Source organism: Leuciscus leuciscus, assembly GCF_965113295.1.
Source record: "Leuciscus leuciscus genome assembly, chromosome: 4".
Lineage (NCBI taxonomy): Eukaryota > Metazoa > Chordata > Actinopteri > Cypriniformes > Leuciscidae > Leuciscus > Leuciscus leuciscus.
The window spans coordinates 4,981,031-4,998,955 of NC_138728.1; the positions used below are offsets into that span (position 1 = coordinate 4,981,031).

At 41.0% G+C, this 17,925-nt stretch overlaps 1 protein-coding gene across 8 annotated transcripts in view; it reads right to left on the reverse strand.

Annotated features, from left to right (window-relative positions):
- The window catches only part of foxp2 (forkhead box P2), a 147,283-nt gene that overhangs the window by 27,110 nt on the left and 102,248 nt on the right, over positions 1–17,925 (reverse strand). For all 8 annotated transcript variants that reach the window (XM_082168394.1, XM_082168398.1, XM_082168393.1 and 5 more), the window contains 3 exons: positions 12,440–12,529; positions 3,905–4,042; positions 1,943–2,032 (listed from right to left, as the gene is read on the reverse strand). In XM_082168394.1, the coding sequence (XP_082024520.1) occupies positions 1,943–2,032; positions 3,905–4,042; positions 12,440–12,529 (318 nt within the window). The remainder of the gene's footprint in view (positions 1–1,942; positions 2,033–3,904; positions 4,043–12,439; positions 12,530–17,925) is intronic.

A 17,925-nucleotide genomic window follows, 5' to 3' on the forward strand; every position in this document is an offset into this window, starting at 1 on the left:
GCACAGCAACTACGCTTGAAATCTTTTCACGGACAAAAATAAACCTGTTAAATCACATAAACAGGATTAGCAAAACTACATTCACATCATTCACAGCGAACAAAACATCTATGTAATGAAACACTTTTTGTGTAAAATGTTCATAAAGACATAAATTGCCCCAACCTGATAATCCCATTACATGTTAAATAAAACCCATAACAAAGCATTTAACTGAATGAAATTAAACCGAAAATAACAGTACTTACAGCAAGCAACATTTTCGTTTATTGGATCTTATTCATGAAACACCAACCATACAGATGTCTGTGTAAATGGTTTGTAGAACAATTTTCACATAAACTGTCACATAATATGGACAGAAATAAACTTGCAAAATAGATTTATAATAGTGTTGCAAAAAAAGGAACAAAATCTGTATTAAACTGAGTGAAATTAAATAAAATAATTTGCAAAAAGCAATCGCTAATAGCAAACACCATTTTGGCCTCGTTCATTCAAATATAACAGAATTAATGTTCTGTTCGTAAAATCATTCTTACGTAAATTGTTGCAGATACAGTTTACACTTTTATACAGAAATTCATTCAGCACGTTTCATGAAACGGGCCCAACATAAAATTTTGTTGTACTAGTTCGTAACACCATTTTTACGTAAATTCTCATATATGCAAATTCATTCTGTTAGTGAATCATGAACGAGGCTCAAAGTTTGTATAATTTTGAATGTGATACAATGTCTGCGACAAGACACCGTTCTTGAGTCTTGGCTTTTTGGAAATGTAAAGTGGTGTAGTAGTTGCATTTCCATGTCGTACAGACTCAGTTTATTAGCTGTTTTTAAGGAGGTCTGGCTTAAAAATGACTGAAGTTTTGCTTCTGTGGACAAAGTCTCCAGAGGTCCATTAGCAAACTGAGAGCTAGTTTCTGCTGAGACCCTGTTAGCTTGAGCTCTCTCTCTCTCGTCCCCTTTCCCTTTCCTCTTCTCCTGTCAGAATACATTACGACCTACTCAGTGACAAGAAAGCAAAGACCCCCATTACAGGAGGAAAGTTAAACTTCCAATTTTTGCTTGGAATTAAACTAGCGGTAGGACTGAGCAGACTCCAGAGGAAGACCTTCAGTCAAGAGCGGTGAGGAAGACCTCACTCTCTTAGTTTAGGGATGAGAGAGCGAGAGAAAGAGAGGCAAAACTTGTGATGCGCTCACTGGAAAACAGACTGCATAATGGAGTGAGCCATGCGGATTGGCCCCGCTGTCTCGTGAGAAATAAGGGAGCAATTTCTATTCCATATTTGATGGCTGGGGCCTGAAAAAAATCTATTCGCAAATCCAAACAGAAACAAAGCCTCCGGGAGGTCAGTCCTGCTTTCTGTAGGCCCTGCATAATGGCTTGCTTGAAGACAGACAATGGTATAAGGTGCTAGTTGAAGAGACTGCTGGGGGCGGGGGACGTTTCCCGTCCACGATACCTAGCTGATCAATTTAACTGCTTCCACACGTTTTGTTTGGATAGCCGCCCCCCTCTCAGACGCGCCTCGCTTTTTGATGCCTGGGTGTCAGCAACCTTCTCTCTCAGTCTCCTTCTGTCTGTCTGTCAGACGGATCCACAGTCTGACTGCCAGTTTGATTTATGAGCTCGCTGCGGCCCAACTTTTCTGCTCGTCGGCCCAAACTCGCCGCAGTGGTTCATTAACGAACAAACCCTGTGTGGTACGCTAAAACAGGCGTACCACGAACTCTGAATTGCCGTCAAGGACAGAGTTGAGATCACCTGACAACGTTGTCTGCCTAATTTGAGCGCTTCATTCGGTAGTTTCGTCTGTGGTAAAAGAGCGTTCTCTCTTGTAATGACAGCACAGACTGATTTACTCGTGGTTGACGAACGTGGAGGAAACCTTTACTTTGCATCATGCATATGTTTATTGTGTGTGATTTGTACCTCTTTCACTTGTTTGCCAGGGTGCTGTTGCTGCAAAAGCTGTAGATGGAGTTGTTCCTGTTGTTTCTTATAAAACTCCTGCAGATGTTGCTGTGGAAAGACATAGACTATCATAATGTGTGGAAAGAAACAAACTGTACAAAAGAACATATGCTTACACCAAATGTGCTAACCGCTAAGCTACATTTATGACCAAAAACATTTGCAGTATATGGATTCAAAATATTTCATACTACTTTTTCTGCTTATTTCCTTTAGCCCAAGAAGGTCATCATAAGAATGCTTGCACTAACTGCTTGGAACAAATGCGGTTAGTGTAAATGTTTATATAGCAAATGCGCCAAACCCTAGGATAAAGTTGTGACAAAAGAAACTATCTATTTATCAATTTATTTCCCTTTTGCAAAAAGTTTATCACAAAAGTGCTTGCAATAACTGCTATACACAGAGCTAACCGCAAGGCTACATCTGTGACAAAACAAAGCAGCTGTTGTATATGGCTTGAATATATATCTATTACTTATTTCCATTTTCCCACATAAGTGTGGCCATACCTCAAAGCAGAGCTACAACAGAACAAACAGATTCGTAGCCAACTCCAGGCTCCTGAGGCTGCACAACATGCCTGGATGTGCTTCTGCACGTCACATCATAAATAACGTCTCTCTCTGGTCGAGACAAAGAGACCAGCACTTCCCCTCATCATGGATCTCCATACGGACTTTTATGCGGCTGCACATTACCGCTAGAGGAACAATTAATCTTACTGCCTATATATTTTTTTCCTCTCTGATGCCTTGACAGGCAGTGAAATTCTAAAATGAATGTGAAGCACTCAAAGGAGAGGATTCATCATTGTGAATTAATGCATTTAGCACACTTCTCCTCTTCTTCTCAGAGTGCTGTCCTCATCGTCAGAACACAGGAGCCGAGCTCTCCCATCTCGTTCAGCGGGAGACGTCTTCAGTACACTTGTCACCGTTTATACAGACCTAATTATAATCAAGGCTAACTGAGTTAATGGAGATGTTTTTAATGAAGAGTTCACTCTAAGAGATTTTAAAATCACTTCTGAAGATATAATCTACTCTTGTCAGAGATGTGGCGTAGTTGTTAGCTCGCATGCTATGACACAAAATGGCGCTCATGCGGACAATACAATCGTTTTTTGTTCTAAACTTCCCTTTTTCCTCATTATTTCATGTCCTCAACTGTACTTCCACTGCTTAAAAGTGGTTTGCTGGTCTTAGCTGGTTAAAGATAGTCTCTCAGCCAGGCCAAGCTGGTTTTTAGCTAGTTTGGCTGAGCTTGTATATAACCAGCCTGGTAAGGCAGGGGAAACAGCTAAGACTAGCAAACAGCTTAGGCTGGTTTAAGTTGTTTTTCAGCAGGGATCGCTGCTGATTTAAGTCACAAAAAGACCCTTGGTAGATACTTAGAGAGACATTCAAGGCAGAGATAGAGTTCAAATGTCTACTGTAACTACTTTACAAAACATGTTGACAGTTTAACTAATTGTAAAAAACTCGCTCAGCAAGACTGTCTTCAAAGTGCTGCTTCATTATGGTAAAGTAAAAACCTGTAGAAGAAGACTGTAGAAGATCATTCTAGTTTACTCTAATGCTCATTACAGTAGCCAATGCCACTACACAAAAAATGCAATGCGTCTTGCAATGCTAATTATGCTCTGACACATTAAGAAACCAAACAACACGTGAAATCATGCTTGTGTTGTTCAAAGCATTCATACGGCTAACTCTATTTGACTAGCTTGTTTCTGTGCTCCATTTGTCCCCAAAAGACGTCCCAGCTGAAAACAACTAATTGCACGCTGGTCCATATTTGTTTCTCTGATCTAACTATGTCAAGGACAGATGAGAGCAAGAGAGGATCTGTATGCTACCATTTCAAAACATGAGTGCGTATGGGACGGTGAGTGAGAGGGTGTTTATGTGTGTTCACCTGCTGAAGCATGACTGCCTGTTGTTGTTGTAGGAGGGCTTGGAGCTGTTGGGGGGACAGGACCTGCTGTTGAAGGATCTGCTGCATCTGTTGGGGTGTGATCACCTGTGGACTCATCATTGCCACAGATACTGGCACCTGAGAGAGAGAGAGAGACAGAGACGTAGAGAATGTCACATTAACCATGTCACATAAAAACTCTTCAACTGTAAAGTCAAGAGCTTCTTCTCAAACTCTCTGGAAATGGTGCGAGTGCAGTATATGTAATCATTTGGCAGATGCATGTGTACTTTCTTACTCTGTCAGCTACTCCCAGTGGGAAAAGCACTGTGCTTTAAATAGAGGAGGACCTTAATTAGCTGAACCCTTCAACTCCCTCAGGCGAGTTCTAGTGCTACAACACACAAGGCGAGCAGAAAGACACACATCCAGAGCCGACAGTGGGTCGTAAGCGGACACATGGCCTGTTGAGGAGTAACTAAGCTAAGTAGCATGAATTCAGCCTGCCGTGGGTTTGAAGCTTTGAAAAGTCTGCAAGAAACTCCTGATTGAAGCTGAGCCGCTGTGAAGTATTCTGTTTTACAGAGGTGAGGGGAATTACCAGTTGCCTCTCGCTGCGCATTGAAGTTTCCAAGTTGCATGCTTGGAAGAAAGCAGCCAGAGGCACAAGTCTTCCACGAGATGTCATTTTTAAAAATTCATGTCATTTTTTAAATGATAAGAATCATTAAAATGCCAGCTGTCAAACTGAGTGAGAGAACTTTTTGGGCTAAAAAACAAAACAAAGAAAATATTTTCGCAACCCTGCATTGAAATAAAGCGAGCAGGTTTTCTGGAAACACGTAACATTTACATTAATGTGACTCATTTCTGCGCTTGTATCTAAAACTGAACAATGAACAGAATAAAAAATAACTGCCATACAAATGCTTTTTTAAGAACAATTTTCCCCTCCTTTTTTTCTTCCCTGGACACTGCGCCTGTCTACAACTGACTCTACAGGGCATTCTTTGTATATTGTGAAGCATGCTGCGTGTTGCATCGCCCAACAGAGCAGCTTCGACAGATGCTGTCTATCATCAAGACAGCCGAGCCTTCGGGCGTCTTGACAGGTAAACATCTCTATTGTTGTGGTTTTTGAGCTTGAGAAAAGATGTGAGGCTCCATTAGACGTTGTGAGGAGTCCGAGCTGCTCCTCGTGCTTGCTAATCAAGGCCGCTTGATTGCTTTCCGTACGTCTGAGCTCTCAGGGCCTTGACACGTCCTTGTTTTAGTCTCCTGGCTCGGCCCAGCTCAGGTTCCCCTCTTTGATTAGCAGAGACATTTGCATGGTCACTACACATTTTTCATTTTAGAAGTCATTATGCATTAGCGCTCCTGAGCGCCGAGCTTGACTAATCCTGATGAACTGAGTAGCGGAGCTGAAGGTCACACTCCATCCCCACTCATATTCATATTCAAACAAATCCAAGCACCATTCTTCATTAGACTGGCCCCAAAACTCAATGAGCACCACCACGGAGGGAAGCGCACACACAAATACACTTTCTTTCTTTCTGTCTGTCTCTCTTTGGGGAGAAAAGGTGTGACGAGGGAGAAGGTGGCGGAAGAAGAAAAAAAACAAAGGAACAGAGCAACAAAGTCACAAATTAAACAGCTGCATGTAATTATGCAAATGTATGCTTACACCTTCAATGTTATTAAACCTTAAGACACATTTGTGATGTGTAATTACCCCCAGGTTCAGCCAGGGTTCTGCGCCGGCCTAAATGACAATATAAAGACCAAAGCATGAAAATACAAGAAGAGATGTTCTCATTACACCCATTATTTGTATATTTAAATGAGCTTTGGACTGAATAACCAACGATCACCTCATTTGCACTGCAGTGCTGCGAATACAATAAACATGTAAATTTCAGAACAATTCACTACGTTTATTTATCGACTACAGCTGACTGTGTAATCCGAAGTTGCATTTTAGCCTCGAACATGCTGAAGAGTGGCTCGAAATGACAAAAGCGGCGAGAAATAAAATGAAATCAGGATATGGCCCTCAGCCTCTCATTAGCTTTTTAGCAGATCGACAGATGATACACATCTTCATTTCATTGCTTTTCCAAACAAAAAAGACGAGACAAAGTTGAAGTTTCGGCCCACTCACTTCCGAGTCGCGCACAATGCTAATTCCAGCATTTAACGCTGGCGTTTTCTGCATGATATATCAGAGCTTGAAAGATGAAAGCAGATAAGTAATTGCTCTCCTGGTTCTTATTCTTCACTGACAACCCATAAATTTAATTTTACACACACGTTCATTTACATTTTCGAGTATATGACATGATAATTGGCGGAATATAACACCTCCATTCCGTGGGATACTGCGGGGGGTGATGATTGACAAGCCGGGTGAATTGAAAGGAACAGAGGCTGAATTGCTTCTCCCAGAAATGATTTCACCAAGACGGGGCATAATTAATGAGCGTTTGCCAAAGGGTCGAGCCGTAAACAGTCGCAGACAATGGGTCTTTTCCCTTGCAGGATGCCAGATGAAGAATATGACTGCTAGAGGCAATGATGCAACCCAACGAGTGCTAGAAAACTTCACAAATAATGGTATTCTTCACAAATCAAAGCATCAACTTCAATCATCTGCACTTGAAGCACTCGTGCTGTGAGAACATTTACTTAAAGACCAACAACTGATCTCTTTTTCTCATTCTCGTTTTTTAACAACAAGCACGTCCAAAAATGACGATCCGTGAAGCTTTGATTTCTATTGGAAAACTACAAATAAAATGTGATCTCCATTGACCTGCACTTTAGATCCACGAAGCTCAGCACCTGAGAGAGAGTAGAACAAATAGCTTTAAATTGGTCAGTGATGAGAAAACATCAGTAGCCCTCCTGAAGAACGAGGAGATCATTACAGGGCTCTCGCTATGCTGAAACGGGTCTCGACATGAGAAAGGTCAACTCCACATCATAAGAACGAAGAAACGCAAGACTTGCGCCTTCCTGCATTACCTAAAAAGACATCAAATGTCCCATTGGTGTATTCCAAAATAACATATGAGAAAACAGTGTTAAATAACCATAATTAATCTATGAGCAAACTAGCTAAAACACCTAGTGAAAAGTGATTGGATTCTCTATACTGTACATGCAGTATTTATTGGCTCGATAAGGTTTCCAGATCAGATGTGTGCAGACACATCTGAATGTGCTGAACCACTTGCCAGAGATACTGTTCAGATACATAAAATGAGAATTTGGGGCGTGTGATGGCAATGACTTTTTCAGAAAGCGAAAACATGTCAATTAAATGGGTGAGAGTTTGGAAAAACAGATTCTTATGCTCACTGTCCCACTAATTAATCTCATGGACTAGGGCTTTTCCTGAACTTTGTAAAGGATCCTGACCTTTCCACTTTGGTAAAGATAGCATTGTTAATTCAGTCAATAATTTATGGCTCCACAGTCAAGGGCTTTTTGATGGAGTTGTTTTACTAGGGGACCAAATACACACACTCATGGATTCAAGAGCCATTGACCACATAAACAAACACAGTTGCACTAATCTAAACCTGAAACACTCTAACATGCATACACACTTACACAGTGATCATTTGGATTAGAAGATCAATGCGAACGCTCCTTGAGATCGGAGTTAAGTAGATTATAGGAACGTTTTCCCAAATCAATTTATTTTACAGTTCAGCAAAACAGTATGGGAAGTTTAATGCACTTCAAATGATGATAGAGTGGATGTGGCCTCAGTTCGAGGGGATATAATGAACAATCCGCACAATTATCACCATGTAGATAACCACACTTTCATTTCTGTCAATGAAGGGAGGCATCAAATGCTTCCCAAAAGGGAATTATGAGAGGAATTAAAGAGACTTGCAGAATTTAGTACCCTTCTGCCTCGTGGCAAAAAAAAAGTAAAACAACCAAATGTGATCTTCAGGAGTTTGTGAGATAAGAATCAAGTCTACATGACTTTGTTTTCCTCTAATTTGTTTCTCACCATATCTGAAACAGAGCATTGTCTGGCATTTACAGGGAAATCTGTCTCTCTGGCTCACTCTGTATCAGCCCCCCTCCTCTTCTCTCTCTTGAAAGCTTTGTGATGTCGCAGGTAATAGGGAGTCTGTTGGATCGCTCTCCTCGTCAAGTGACACACAGTAAATTACACAAGCTTCAAGCAGCTCTGTGAATTATAGTTCATCACTTGGAAAGACTTCCCACCACCGGGCTACACGTATCAGATCTGCCAGTTAGGATCCAATTAACACCCTGGCCAGAGTAATCAGACTGCATGTGTAAGGGCTGCTGGAACTGGTTTATTACTCTCATGCATCTTCTGTCAGAAGGTACAGTTGTTGCTTCTACATCAAAGCTGTGCCATGGCACTATTTTTCTCCCCTCGCTCCCACCGTTCCACTGGTTCTTGCCTAAGGGTTATGCTTCAACTTCCTTTGCATCGCAATGCGAGTCCCTGCAAACCAAATCCCTTGCAATTTACACATGCAGTCCACTAGAAATGTAGGATGTTTTCCTGGTTACCAAAAATCAGAAAACTGCAAATGTTTTTTTTCCCTCCCTCTTTTATTTTGGAGCCGCCAATGTTATTTTGTTTATGTTCCTTCAGTTTATGAATTGAAATTCTCAAAGAAAGTTAATTTGGAATGCACAGGAAGTGTGATTTTAATCACTATACAAATGCAAATTTCCACGTATAAACCTTCAAATTTCAACACTTATTAAAACTTTCAAACAAGACTTTGTCAAGTCAACATTCAAAGTTTTTCTTGCAAAACTTTGCAAAGTCAGGAAAACTTCTTTGAATTTCAATGTATTTGAATTCTACTTTTACATTCAAATTCAAACTGCAGTTCTGCATTACTTGCAATCTCAATTCCAATTCCAATTCAGCACCAGAACTGGAATTTAAAAGGCATTCCAAATTCTCCGTACTGTTGGGTGAACGCTGTTAATAATCAATGTTAATATGAGTCCCCTTTTATAAATTCCGCTGGCTTTGTGCACGGTTCCAGTTGGCGGTCTGAGTAGATGAATTTTAAGGAACATGGCGCAGGAGTCGGACGCTCAGATGAGCTGTGCGTCGCTGACCTTTAAATCGGCGACACTCAGAGGATGGCTCACTGCTCAGGAAGTGATTGGGTTGAGCTATCTCGCGCTTCTCTCTAGTCTTGGAATGCGCGCGAGCAACGAGCCGCTCAGCCTTCCTTCCCAAACGCAGGATTGAGGAAGCCTCCGGAAGGATGTATGGTTGCGAAAAAGTTACATTAGCAGAGCGTGCTGGGTTTAAAACGAACAAAAAAGGTCAGCATATTGGCCGCCTGTTTCTGTCGTGGAGGCAAACGTAACAGAAACAGAGAGTGTTTGTGCCATAGTCGCATGCTAGTGAGCTGAAATTGGTTTGTTTGGTTGTTTCACCTTGTTAATGCTGGTGTATCACTCTCTGAGCCCACACCGCTAACAGGTCAGAGGTCAACTCTACCTCTTTAAACACCTTTCTGACACCTAGATGGCTGTAATATGTCATCACAACAGCCCGATGTCACGCCTACATGCTTCTGTTTGTTCAGCATCCTCCTGTTTGCTTCTTACCGCTGTTTCGTCAGTATTCAGTATCGCTAACATGTGTTTTCACACTGTTAAATGCCCATTCTGCCATCAGGACTAGATGCCTGGGCGGCACATGGAGCCAAACAAACAAACCGCCATGTAGCTTATAGTTGGAGAATGGCAGCTGGGCTGATTGGTAGGGCAGGAGACACAATTGCCAGTCGCGTAAGCTTTCTGTAATCCCCCTTCCCTTTCGTCCTCTCGCTTTTTATTTGTGTTTTAAATGTCAGTGTATAAAACGCACAGGAGATATTGCCACTCGGAGGGAGAAGCTCTACGACGCGAGAGGACTGTTGTGTGCCTTGGGAAATCCTTGTAAGCAGCATGAAGAAGGCACAAGGATTTACGGGGAAGAAATAGGTGTTTATTGACTTCTCCTCTGGGCTTACGGGGTAATAATAGACCTGTCACATTACGCAAATGTGGAAAAGCGGCTTCTGAGCGTGTCAAAAGCGCGAGATGAGACGCTGGATAGAATTAGTCAGCCGACAGGCTTTAGACACTAATACAAGTAATTAAAACCGTGAGCTCCAGCACTTAGATGCTTGTGCGGTAAATAATTTATACGCCATGATCTATGGATCACTTTCCCTGCCTTTCCTGGACAGGGAAAGGGGCGGATTCATCAGTGTCAGGAAACGAGCAGGCGTTTACTTTTTAATGTAAATAAGTCATTCTTCAAAATGCTTGTTACTTGGCTAAGTACATGCAACACAATCTGAATCGAGTTACCGTAAGCGTATGGAGGTCAAAAAGAAAAGATATTTGAAGGTATATTCCATGTTTAGTACAAGGTAAGATCAATCGACAGCATTTGTGGCATAATGTAGATGACCATAAAACCTAATTAAAACTCATCACTCTTTTTCTTTAGAAAAAAGCTAGACTCTGGGTTACAGAGTCTAGCTACAGGTGAATGTGGCCAATCTGTAAACGTTTAAATAGTTCAGTTCAAGACATGAAAAAGATGTGTGTTAACATTATTTTAATGTGAAAAATAGCTTTCTAACCTGTGTAAAGTTGTTCAATTTTACAACTTTGTTGCTAGACAGTGTAACTCCACCCTAAAATGACTGTAAAAAATTATGATTTAAACAACTTTACAGCTCAAACAATACACAAGTTTTAACAGAAGAATTAATGTAAATGCTTCATATTTTAAATGCTTAAAAAAATTGGCCCCATTGACTTCTATTGTACATACCTCACCTTAATCTTGATAAAAAAAATAAAAAAAAAGGAGTCTAAATCATTTTTCATGATAATCAACATGCTGTGGATTAAAACAGCTCTGAATAAGTTAATAAAGTAAAGGATCGACAGCATTGATTAACTTCACTCGGAAGACAGCACTCAACAAGCCCTGATTCATATTGATTCATATGGCTAACATGAGGCAAGGATGGCATAAGCAAATGTAAATATTCAATATTTACCATCCTCTGGTGTTATTAGAGTCAGGGGCTCGGTCATGGGCCACCAGTTATCACAGACCTTCCTCATCCAATATCACTCGGCTTCCTCTGGAAGTATCGCACGGCAATTTGCAGTCACGCTGTGTGCCGGGAATCCATTCTCTGAGTATACAGACGGTGGCGAAACTACAATAGATACACGAAAGCGCATCCACCTAGGCTTTGTTTTACAACTAATATCTTTCCACAGAAGGGGAAAAATTATTTGATTTCCCAAATACAAAACTCATATTTGCATGGAACGGCCTGAATATATTAAAAGCGAAAGGCACCAAAACTTTAACTTACGGATAACTAGATACACAAGGGTGTGACTCTTGGAGAAGGTGTCGCCATCGTTATACTCTGTGAAAATATTAACGATGAGGGTTAGCGCCCATTTTCCCTTCCTTTAATTAAATGCCCGGGGTACTAATGAGGTAAACCACCACTGATAGCGCTTATTAGCAGGACGGAGGGAAAGCTCTCTCTCACACTTAATTTAAACCTAAAAATACGGAGCCTGGCAGATGTCAAGCACTTACATAATTCGAGGTGGCGCATTTGTATTGTGGCGATGTGAGAGAAATAACACATCGGCAGTCAGCGGGTAAGTAAACAGGTCTGGTAATAGGGGATGCGACGTGCGCGATGTTGCTGTGACCTTTACCAAATCACTGACAATAGCGACGCGGCACAGCTGGAATCAATAATGGCAAATTATCTTGGAGGGGTACAAATGACAGCTAGTTAGGATATGCAATGCTACAGGAAGCTAGAGAGTTGTACAAAAACTAACTTGCACTTAATGTACAATGGAAGTGAATGGGGTCAATCCATAAATGTTAAAATACTCACTGTTTAAATAATAGTATCCCTCAAGAGGAGAACAATATGTGAGTTAAAAAGATTTAAACATGATAAAATCGATTTCTGTGTAGTTACATCCAATTTCACTTGTCTAAAATTATTTAAACAGCTCAAATAAAATGCAAGTTAAGTGCTTTTACTAAATTAAATGCTACACATTTCTGCCTTTAATTCACTTCTATAGTAAATGCCTCACCGTAACTTTGATTAGCTTTTTTGAGGGAAATTTTTTTTTTTGTGGTAATCAACATTATGCCACAAATGCTGTCAAATGTGCTGAATCTGAATAATCTTTTAATATGTCAAAATCTTTTGTCACAGCATGATTTCAAGGTTGGCCAACAGAGGTGGTGAGGTAAAGTAGCTGTAGACAACAGAAAGCTTTCAGGTGTGAGGTTTCTCTTGGAGAAGGGCCGGCCTGACAGGTTGAAATTTTACTGACAGCTCCAGAATTACATTGCCAAATCAAACAGAGTAGCTGGAACAGAGGAAATCTTTTCCAGAGCGCCATGTATTATGGATGGACTTAAGAGATTAGCGAGGAACTGCTCACCTGCAACGGACGCTGTTTGTCGTTGTTCTTTGGAGATTTCAGGCCACTGCCTGGTTGCTGTAGGAGTAATTGCCTTGCTGCTTGTAGGGCCTGCAAAGAAAAGAGAAGAGAAAGAAAGATGAAAAATTAGTTTTTTTCCCCCCCAACCTTTTTCCTCCTCTTCAACTCCGGCACACTCAAATATCAAACACTATGAAAGGTGAAATCAACCCCACACATTCCATCCACTACACTATTCATTGTTGTTGATGAGCCATGAATCATCTCTAAGATATACATTTTTCATGATAATCCACAAAGCCGTGATGAAAGATAAATACAGTTTGTCTAGCACCTCTGAAGAGCACGAGGGGAAAAAACACACACAGAGAGTGTCAGTGGTATTGACCTGTCTAGTGTGTGCTCAGCTGAAATACCCACTTCTCAGCAAATTACCGTCCCATTTGCATATTCATAATATCAATTTGAAGTAGAGGCAGGCAATGTGAAGTGTTCCTAGAAGCTGTAATTAAAGTTGACAAAATCAACATCAGATTACCTCAGGAGTGAATTAACAAGGAGCTGAGCATTAGCAGGGCCCCTGAGCACAGGGGTGACGCCGGCCCCACTCTGCCAAATCACTCCAAATACCTACTTATCCAATGTCATATAACAATACAAGAATACTAGGTTGCTAAGGCAAGCATCCCTATTGTTCATACTTCGTTTTAAGGGTTTGTTCAAATATTTTAACCATTAAGTATTTAACTTTGAGACGTAAAACGTTCCGCACAGTTTGTGCAACAGACATGAATGATAGCTCAAATTGAGCAATTACTTTTCTTTCTAAGGGACCAAACTAATGATTTATGCACTGATCTATATAAATGACTGGATTGCTCATTGCGTTCTAAACTGCCAGCAAGGAAGTGTTCAATCGGCCATATTGGTATTCCCTACCGACAAAGGGCATCAATGACTTACAGACAAAATATTGACCTAAAATCACCCGATTTTCAGCGTATCATTCGCACATGAATAGTTTTTAAGATATACACGTATGCATGTACATTAATTGATACTTTGAAAGTTATCTGTAATGTTTATGGTCTTTTCGGGCAGGATAAGCAATATCTAGAAATCGTTAAGATGGGTGTGTCTGGGCTACTGCACACTGCCTAAAGAGGTAACTGAACTAACACAACATTTTTTTTTTTAGGTACGCATCTATGCAGGAATTATTAAGCATGAACATATATCTGGGATTATTAGCAGAAATTGATTTGAATACACATTAAATATTACAATACATCCAATCCCCTATTTCTATTGCACTTGACTATATTAAAAATGTTTACCATGTATCATCTTGCTTGGAGCGACAGTATAAATGCTTGGAAATAAAAGCTTCATGTCTTTTAATCCATACGCAGCCAGCGTAATTTCTCTGACTAAGTTGTGAAGCATGTAGGATATTATTTCCTGATGTCTTTTTGTTGACCAACATCCACTTCAGACTCTTGGAGATCTTGGAAACTGTTAAAAAGCCACAAGTCAGCTCAAATGCCTTACAAAGCATTAATCTGTATTCATAAATCATTGTATCATTTGTGATATAAATGCTGAGGTGTCTCGTTCGTTGGCTGATCTAATATTTGCTACTGTAATGAAGATGAATGTAACTTTTAATAAGCAGACTTTAAACCAATAACCATTTAAATGTTTAGGACGTTTGCGGTGTAAGAATGTACAGGGAGACTTCAGATGTAAAAACGCTGATTCGTTCAGTAATGTTTTCTTCATTAAAATCCGATGATTTCCTATTAATTCAATAGAATGTGAGGGAATACTAGGGAATACCAATATGGTGGCGCGGTGGCTTCACTTGTTATGACGTCATGAGCCATCCAGTCATTTATATAGATCAGTGGATTTACGCCATATAGACGAAAAATGGGTAAAAAAAAATACATATTTAAAAGTATGAAGTCCCTACTCTGGCCTCTTTTGACCTGGACCAGTTAGGTTGCTTACCTAGCAACCTCCCAGAACACCCTAGCAACCTCTTAGAAATGTCCTAGCCATCCACATCATCATATTTCACCATAGCAATGAACCGCCACTCAGAGCACAACCACCACATCCCCAAAGCACCTAGAAATACCCCAGCAATCACCCTCAACACCCAAGCAACTTTTACACGGGCAACCATTTTTCTTCAGAAAATGTAAAAATCTTTTGAAAAACATGTTACAGTAGGTAGGATGTCAGGTAGGTTGAAATGATGTACCTTACAGTGTTCCTCATGTATTTACAGGAATACTGATACACACTTTCAAGGGTAAGCAACTCTTTCCAGACTTCCTGGAGTTGAACAATGGCTATGTGAACACACTTGCAGTCGGCCTCAGTGCCCCGACACGAGGTGAAAGCAACAAAATAAATAAAGCAATACAAACAACACAATAACTTCACAGGTGTTTCATCTGTCTGGAAAGAGGAGAGCGAAGGTCGAGGGGTGCGATGAAGAAAAAAAACAACAACCCTTCAGATAAAGAGTGACACTTCTTCCAGCAGAATCAAGGGCTTGCTTTATTTCCTGGTGCTTGCCAGTATCCATGACAACAGCTGCCTTGACAGGATGTGCATATGGCACTTCTCTGCCAGCTGGTGAGAACAATGTTTGAACTAGTACATTGAGATGCTGAGCAAACAGGGGGAGAGAAGGAGAGAGAGAGAGAAAGAGAGGTGAGGGAGAAAGGAAGAGAGGGAGAGAGAGATAGGGGGAAAAGTTGCCACGTCTTAACCCGCTGGGAAGACAGCCATCCCCCTGATCAATTATGAAGAGACAGGGCGAGGAGCTGCCACTGTCTGTCTGGCTGTGCGGTGAGGAGCCAGGCTCTCCGAGCTCCTGGTAAACAAACACAACACAGTGGCGCTGGGTCCTAACAGCATCGATCTGTCTCCTCTGATGCACACACACTCACAGCCGTTGTCTGATACTTCAGGGGACACCAGGATGTGGAGAAGAGCTGGACTACTTCAGATCAGATCCCTGTCCTGTCCTGTCTTTGAAGGAACCAAACAGACAACAACAAATGCAAACAGAGTCTTGAGCATTGAATGTGGGATAGCCTGCTTGTGTAACTGGATACGTTTTGGGAAAAACTCTGAACTAATCAAGTAACATCCGAAGTTGGGAAGTTTGCAACAAGCAAGTCTCCGTACTTCATTGTGCCTTATTTTTCCATTCTGAACGATGCATTTATCGATTAGTCATGGTGCTTTCAGATGCACGAGTGAGTTATAAGTACCCTCGCCAAGTCATTATCAGTTGGGCCGCGTGGATGAGATTGTAAATTGCGGGAGATTTCACGCCCATCCAAGCGGTGACTGTGATTGTGTGGCTTTAGTGGTCGGCTAATGGCTTTAGCACAACAATTAACAGGAGGAAATGTTTATCCGTGCTCCGATCGATACAGACTCACTGTCCTCTGATGAATAAAAGGACAAAGTCAAAGAAGTCATTCAATACAAGGTAGAGGTCAGGAGAGTGGCGCTTCCCACAGCACACGGATGGAGACGTTTAATGGCTTTTCCAATATGAACATGAACGCTGGGAAGGTGGGGGAATGTAATCAAGTCCACTTTGCATACTACAGGGACACTTGTTTAGAACTGTTAAAGGGATAGCTCACTCAAAAATTTTAATCATGACATTATTTACTCACTCTCATGTCAGTCCAAACCCATTTGAGATTCTTTTTTCAGTGAAACACAAAATCCTGGGCCTCTTCCCCCCCCCCCCCCCCCCCCCAATATAATAAAGGTGAATGAGAACTGTTAATGTCAAGCTGCAAAAATGAATTCCAGAACCAGATAAGTCTGACTTTAGACTGATTTCATCAGTGAATCGGATTCGTTTGTTAATCTTTTGTGTAAAGAACGGACAGACTTTGTGTAAAGAAAGGCCAATTCATGAACAACCAAATCAGCTTCATTGAATCTGTTCTCAAAACCAGTCTAAATAATGAATTCGAATCAGACTGATCTGGTTCTTGAATTCAATGATCCGAACACAATGGTGAACAGTCCGCAAGTTGAATAACAACTTAGATTTTGCATCTGACTGCAGAAGACTAAAAAAAGATTAATTATAATGATGCTTTTTTTTCATTCTGGAGCCTCAGTCCTCATTCACATTCATTACATGGAAGACAGACCAGGAAAAATTATCCTTTTGTGTTCTACAAATACGAAGAAAGTTATAAAGGTTTGAAATAATGTGTGAGGGTGAGTTAATGATGACAGAACTTTGACTTTTTGGCTGAACAATTCCTTTAATATTTCCTGCAGAAATTTTCGTCTACCCTTGTCCTGTAATAGTGCAAAAACATTCCTTATTAGTGACAACACCAGACTATATCACTTATATTCGTCCTTGTGTAAAAAAACACAAAAAAAAAACACAAGAATGCAACACAAAGGCATATTAGGTGCTTTCCAGATTCAACAAAAGCAAAGCAACCACTGAAGTTTTGCTGGACGTCTGGAAGCTGCTTGCTTTGCTTTGCTTTTCTTCATCCTATAAGTTTTGTTGCTGTGCAGAAGAAATGCAGGCTGCCATCCATTAATGCACACATTGTATAAACAGCACAATGCATCACATTCCACAGAGCTAGGAGCTCAAGGAGAACCTGGGCTGGAGCGTAAATAACAAGGCACTCAGGAACATATTTGATGTTGATATCTATCTCTAAGGACTGGGGGGGGGGGGGGATGGGGGGGGAGAGAACAGAAAGAAACAAACTTGCACATTCAGTACAATGAAGAGCACATGGAAGACACACACATAAACACATGATTGCGAGGGCTTCGCAATCCTTATGAAAATACGATTCGGCCCAAATGGATCAGCTGTAATTGGTTTCAGATAGCGAGGTCGAGGGGGAAAGGCGATACCAGTCACTATTATACAAAGCGGAGGGGAGAAACACGAATGTTTACACAGGCGTTCCTCAGCTACGTTAATAGCCAAGCAGAGATCACCGGAGAGAAAAAGAGACAGGCGAAAGAAACATATGTCAGCTCTCTCACCCCTTTCACCAGGCAGTCTGTGTTTAGACTTAACACAGGGGTAATGAGGAATACATTGCAACGTTCCCAGCGCTAAAACAAGCATGAAAAGCATTAGCAGCCAGTCGCAGCTTGGCACATCATTACAAACGCATCCTCGTTTCCAAGGATCAGCCTTTAAACCAAGCTTTTAGAGTCGATGCGGCTTCTGCAACTGTGACCAAACGTATTACAAGACTACACAACAGTGTTACAGTGAGAAAAACTCGCTTTTTGAGAACGGAAACACAGTGGATTAATCTGGATTTCTGAGAATGCTAGGTCCACAATACTTACGGATAAACAAGGGTGGGGTGTTTTTGTGCACTTCAAATGCCTGTGATTCAATTGAAATGTGTTTTTTGGAGACGAAAGACTTCTCTAGATTACAA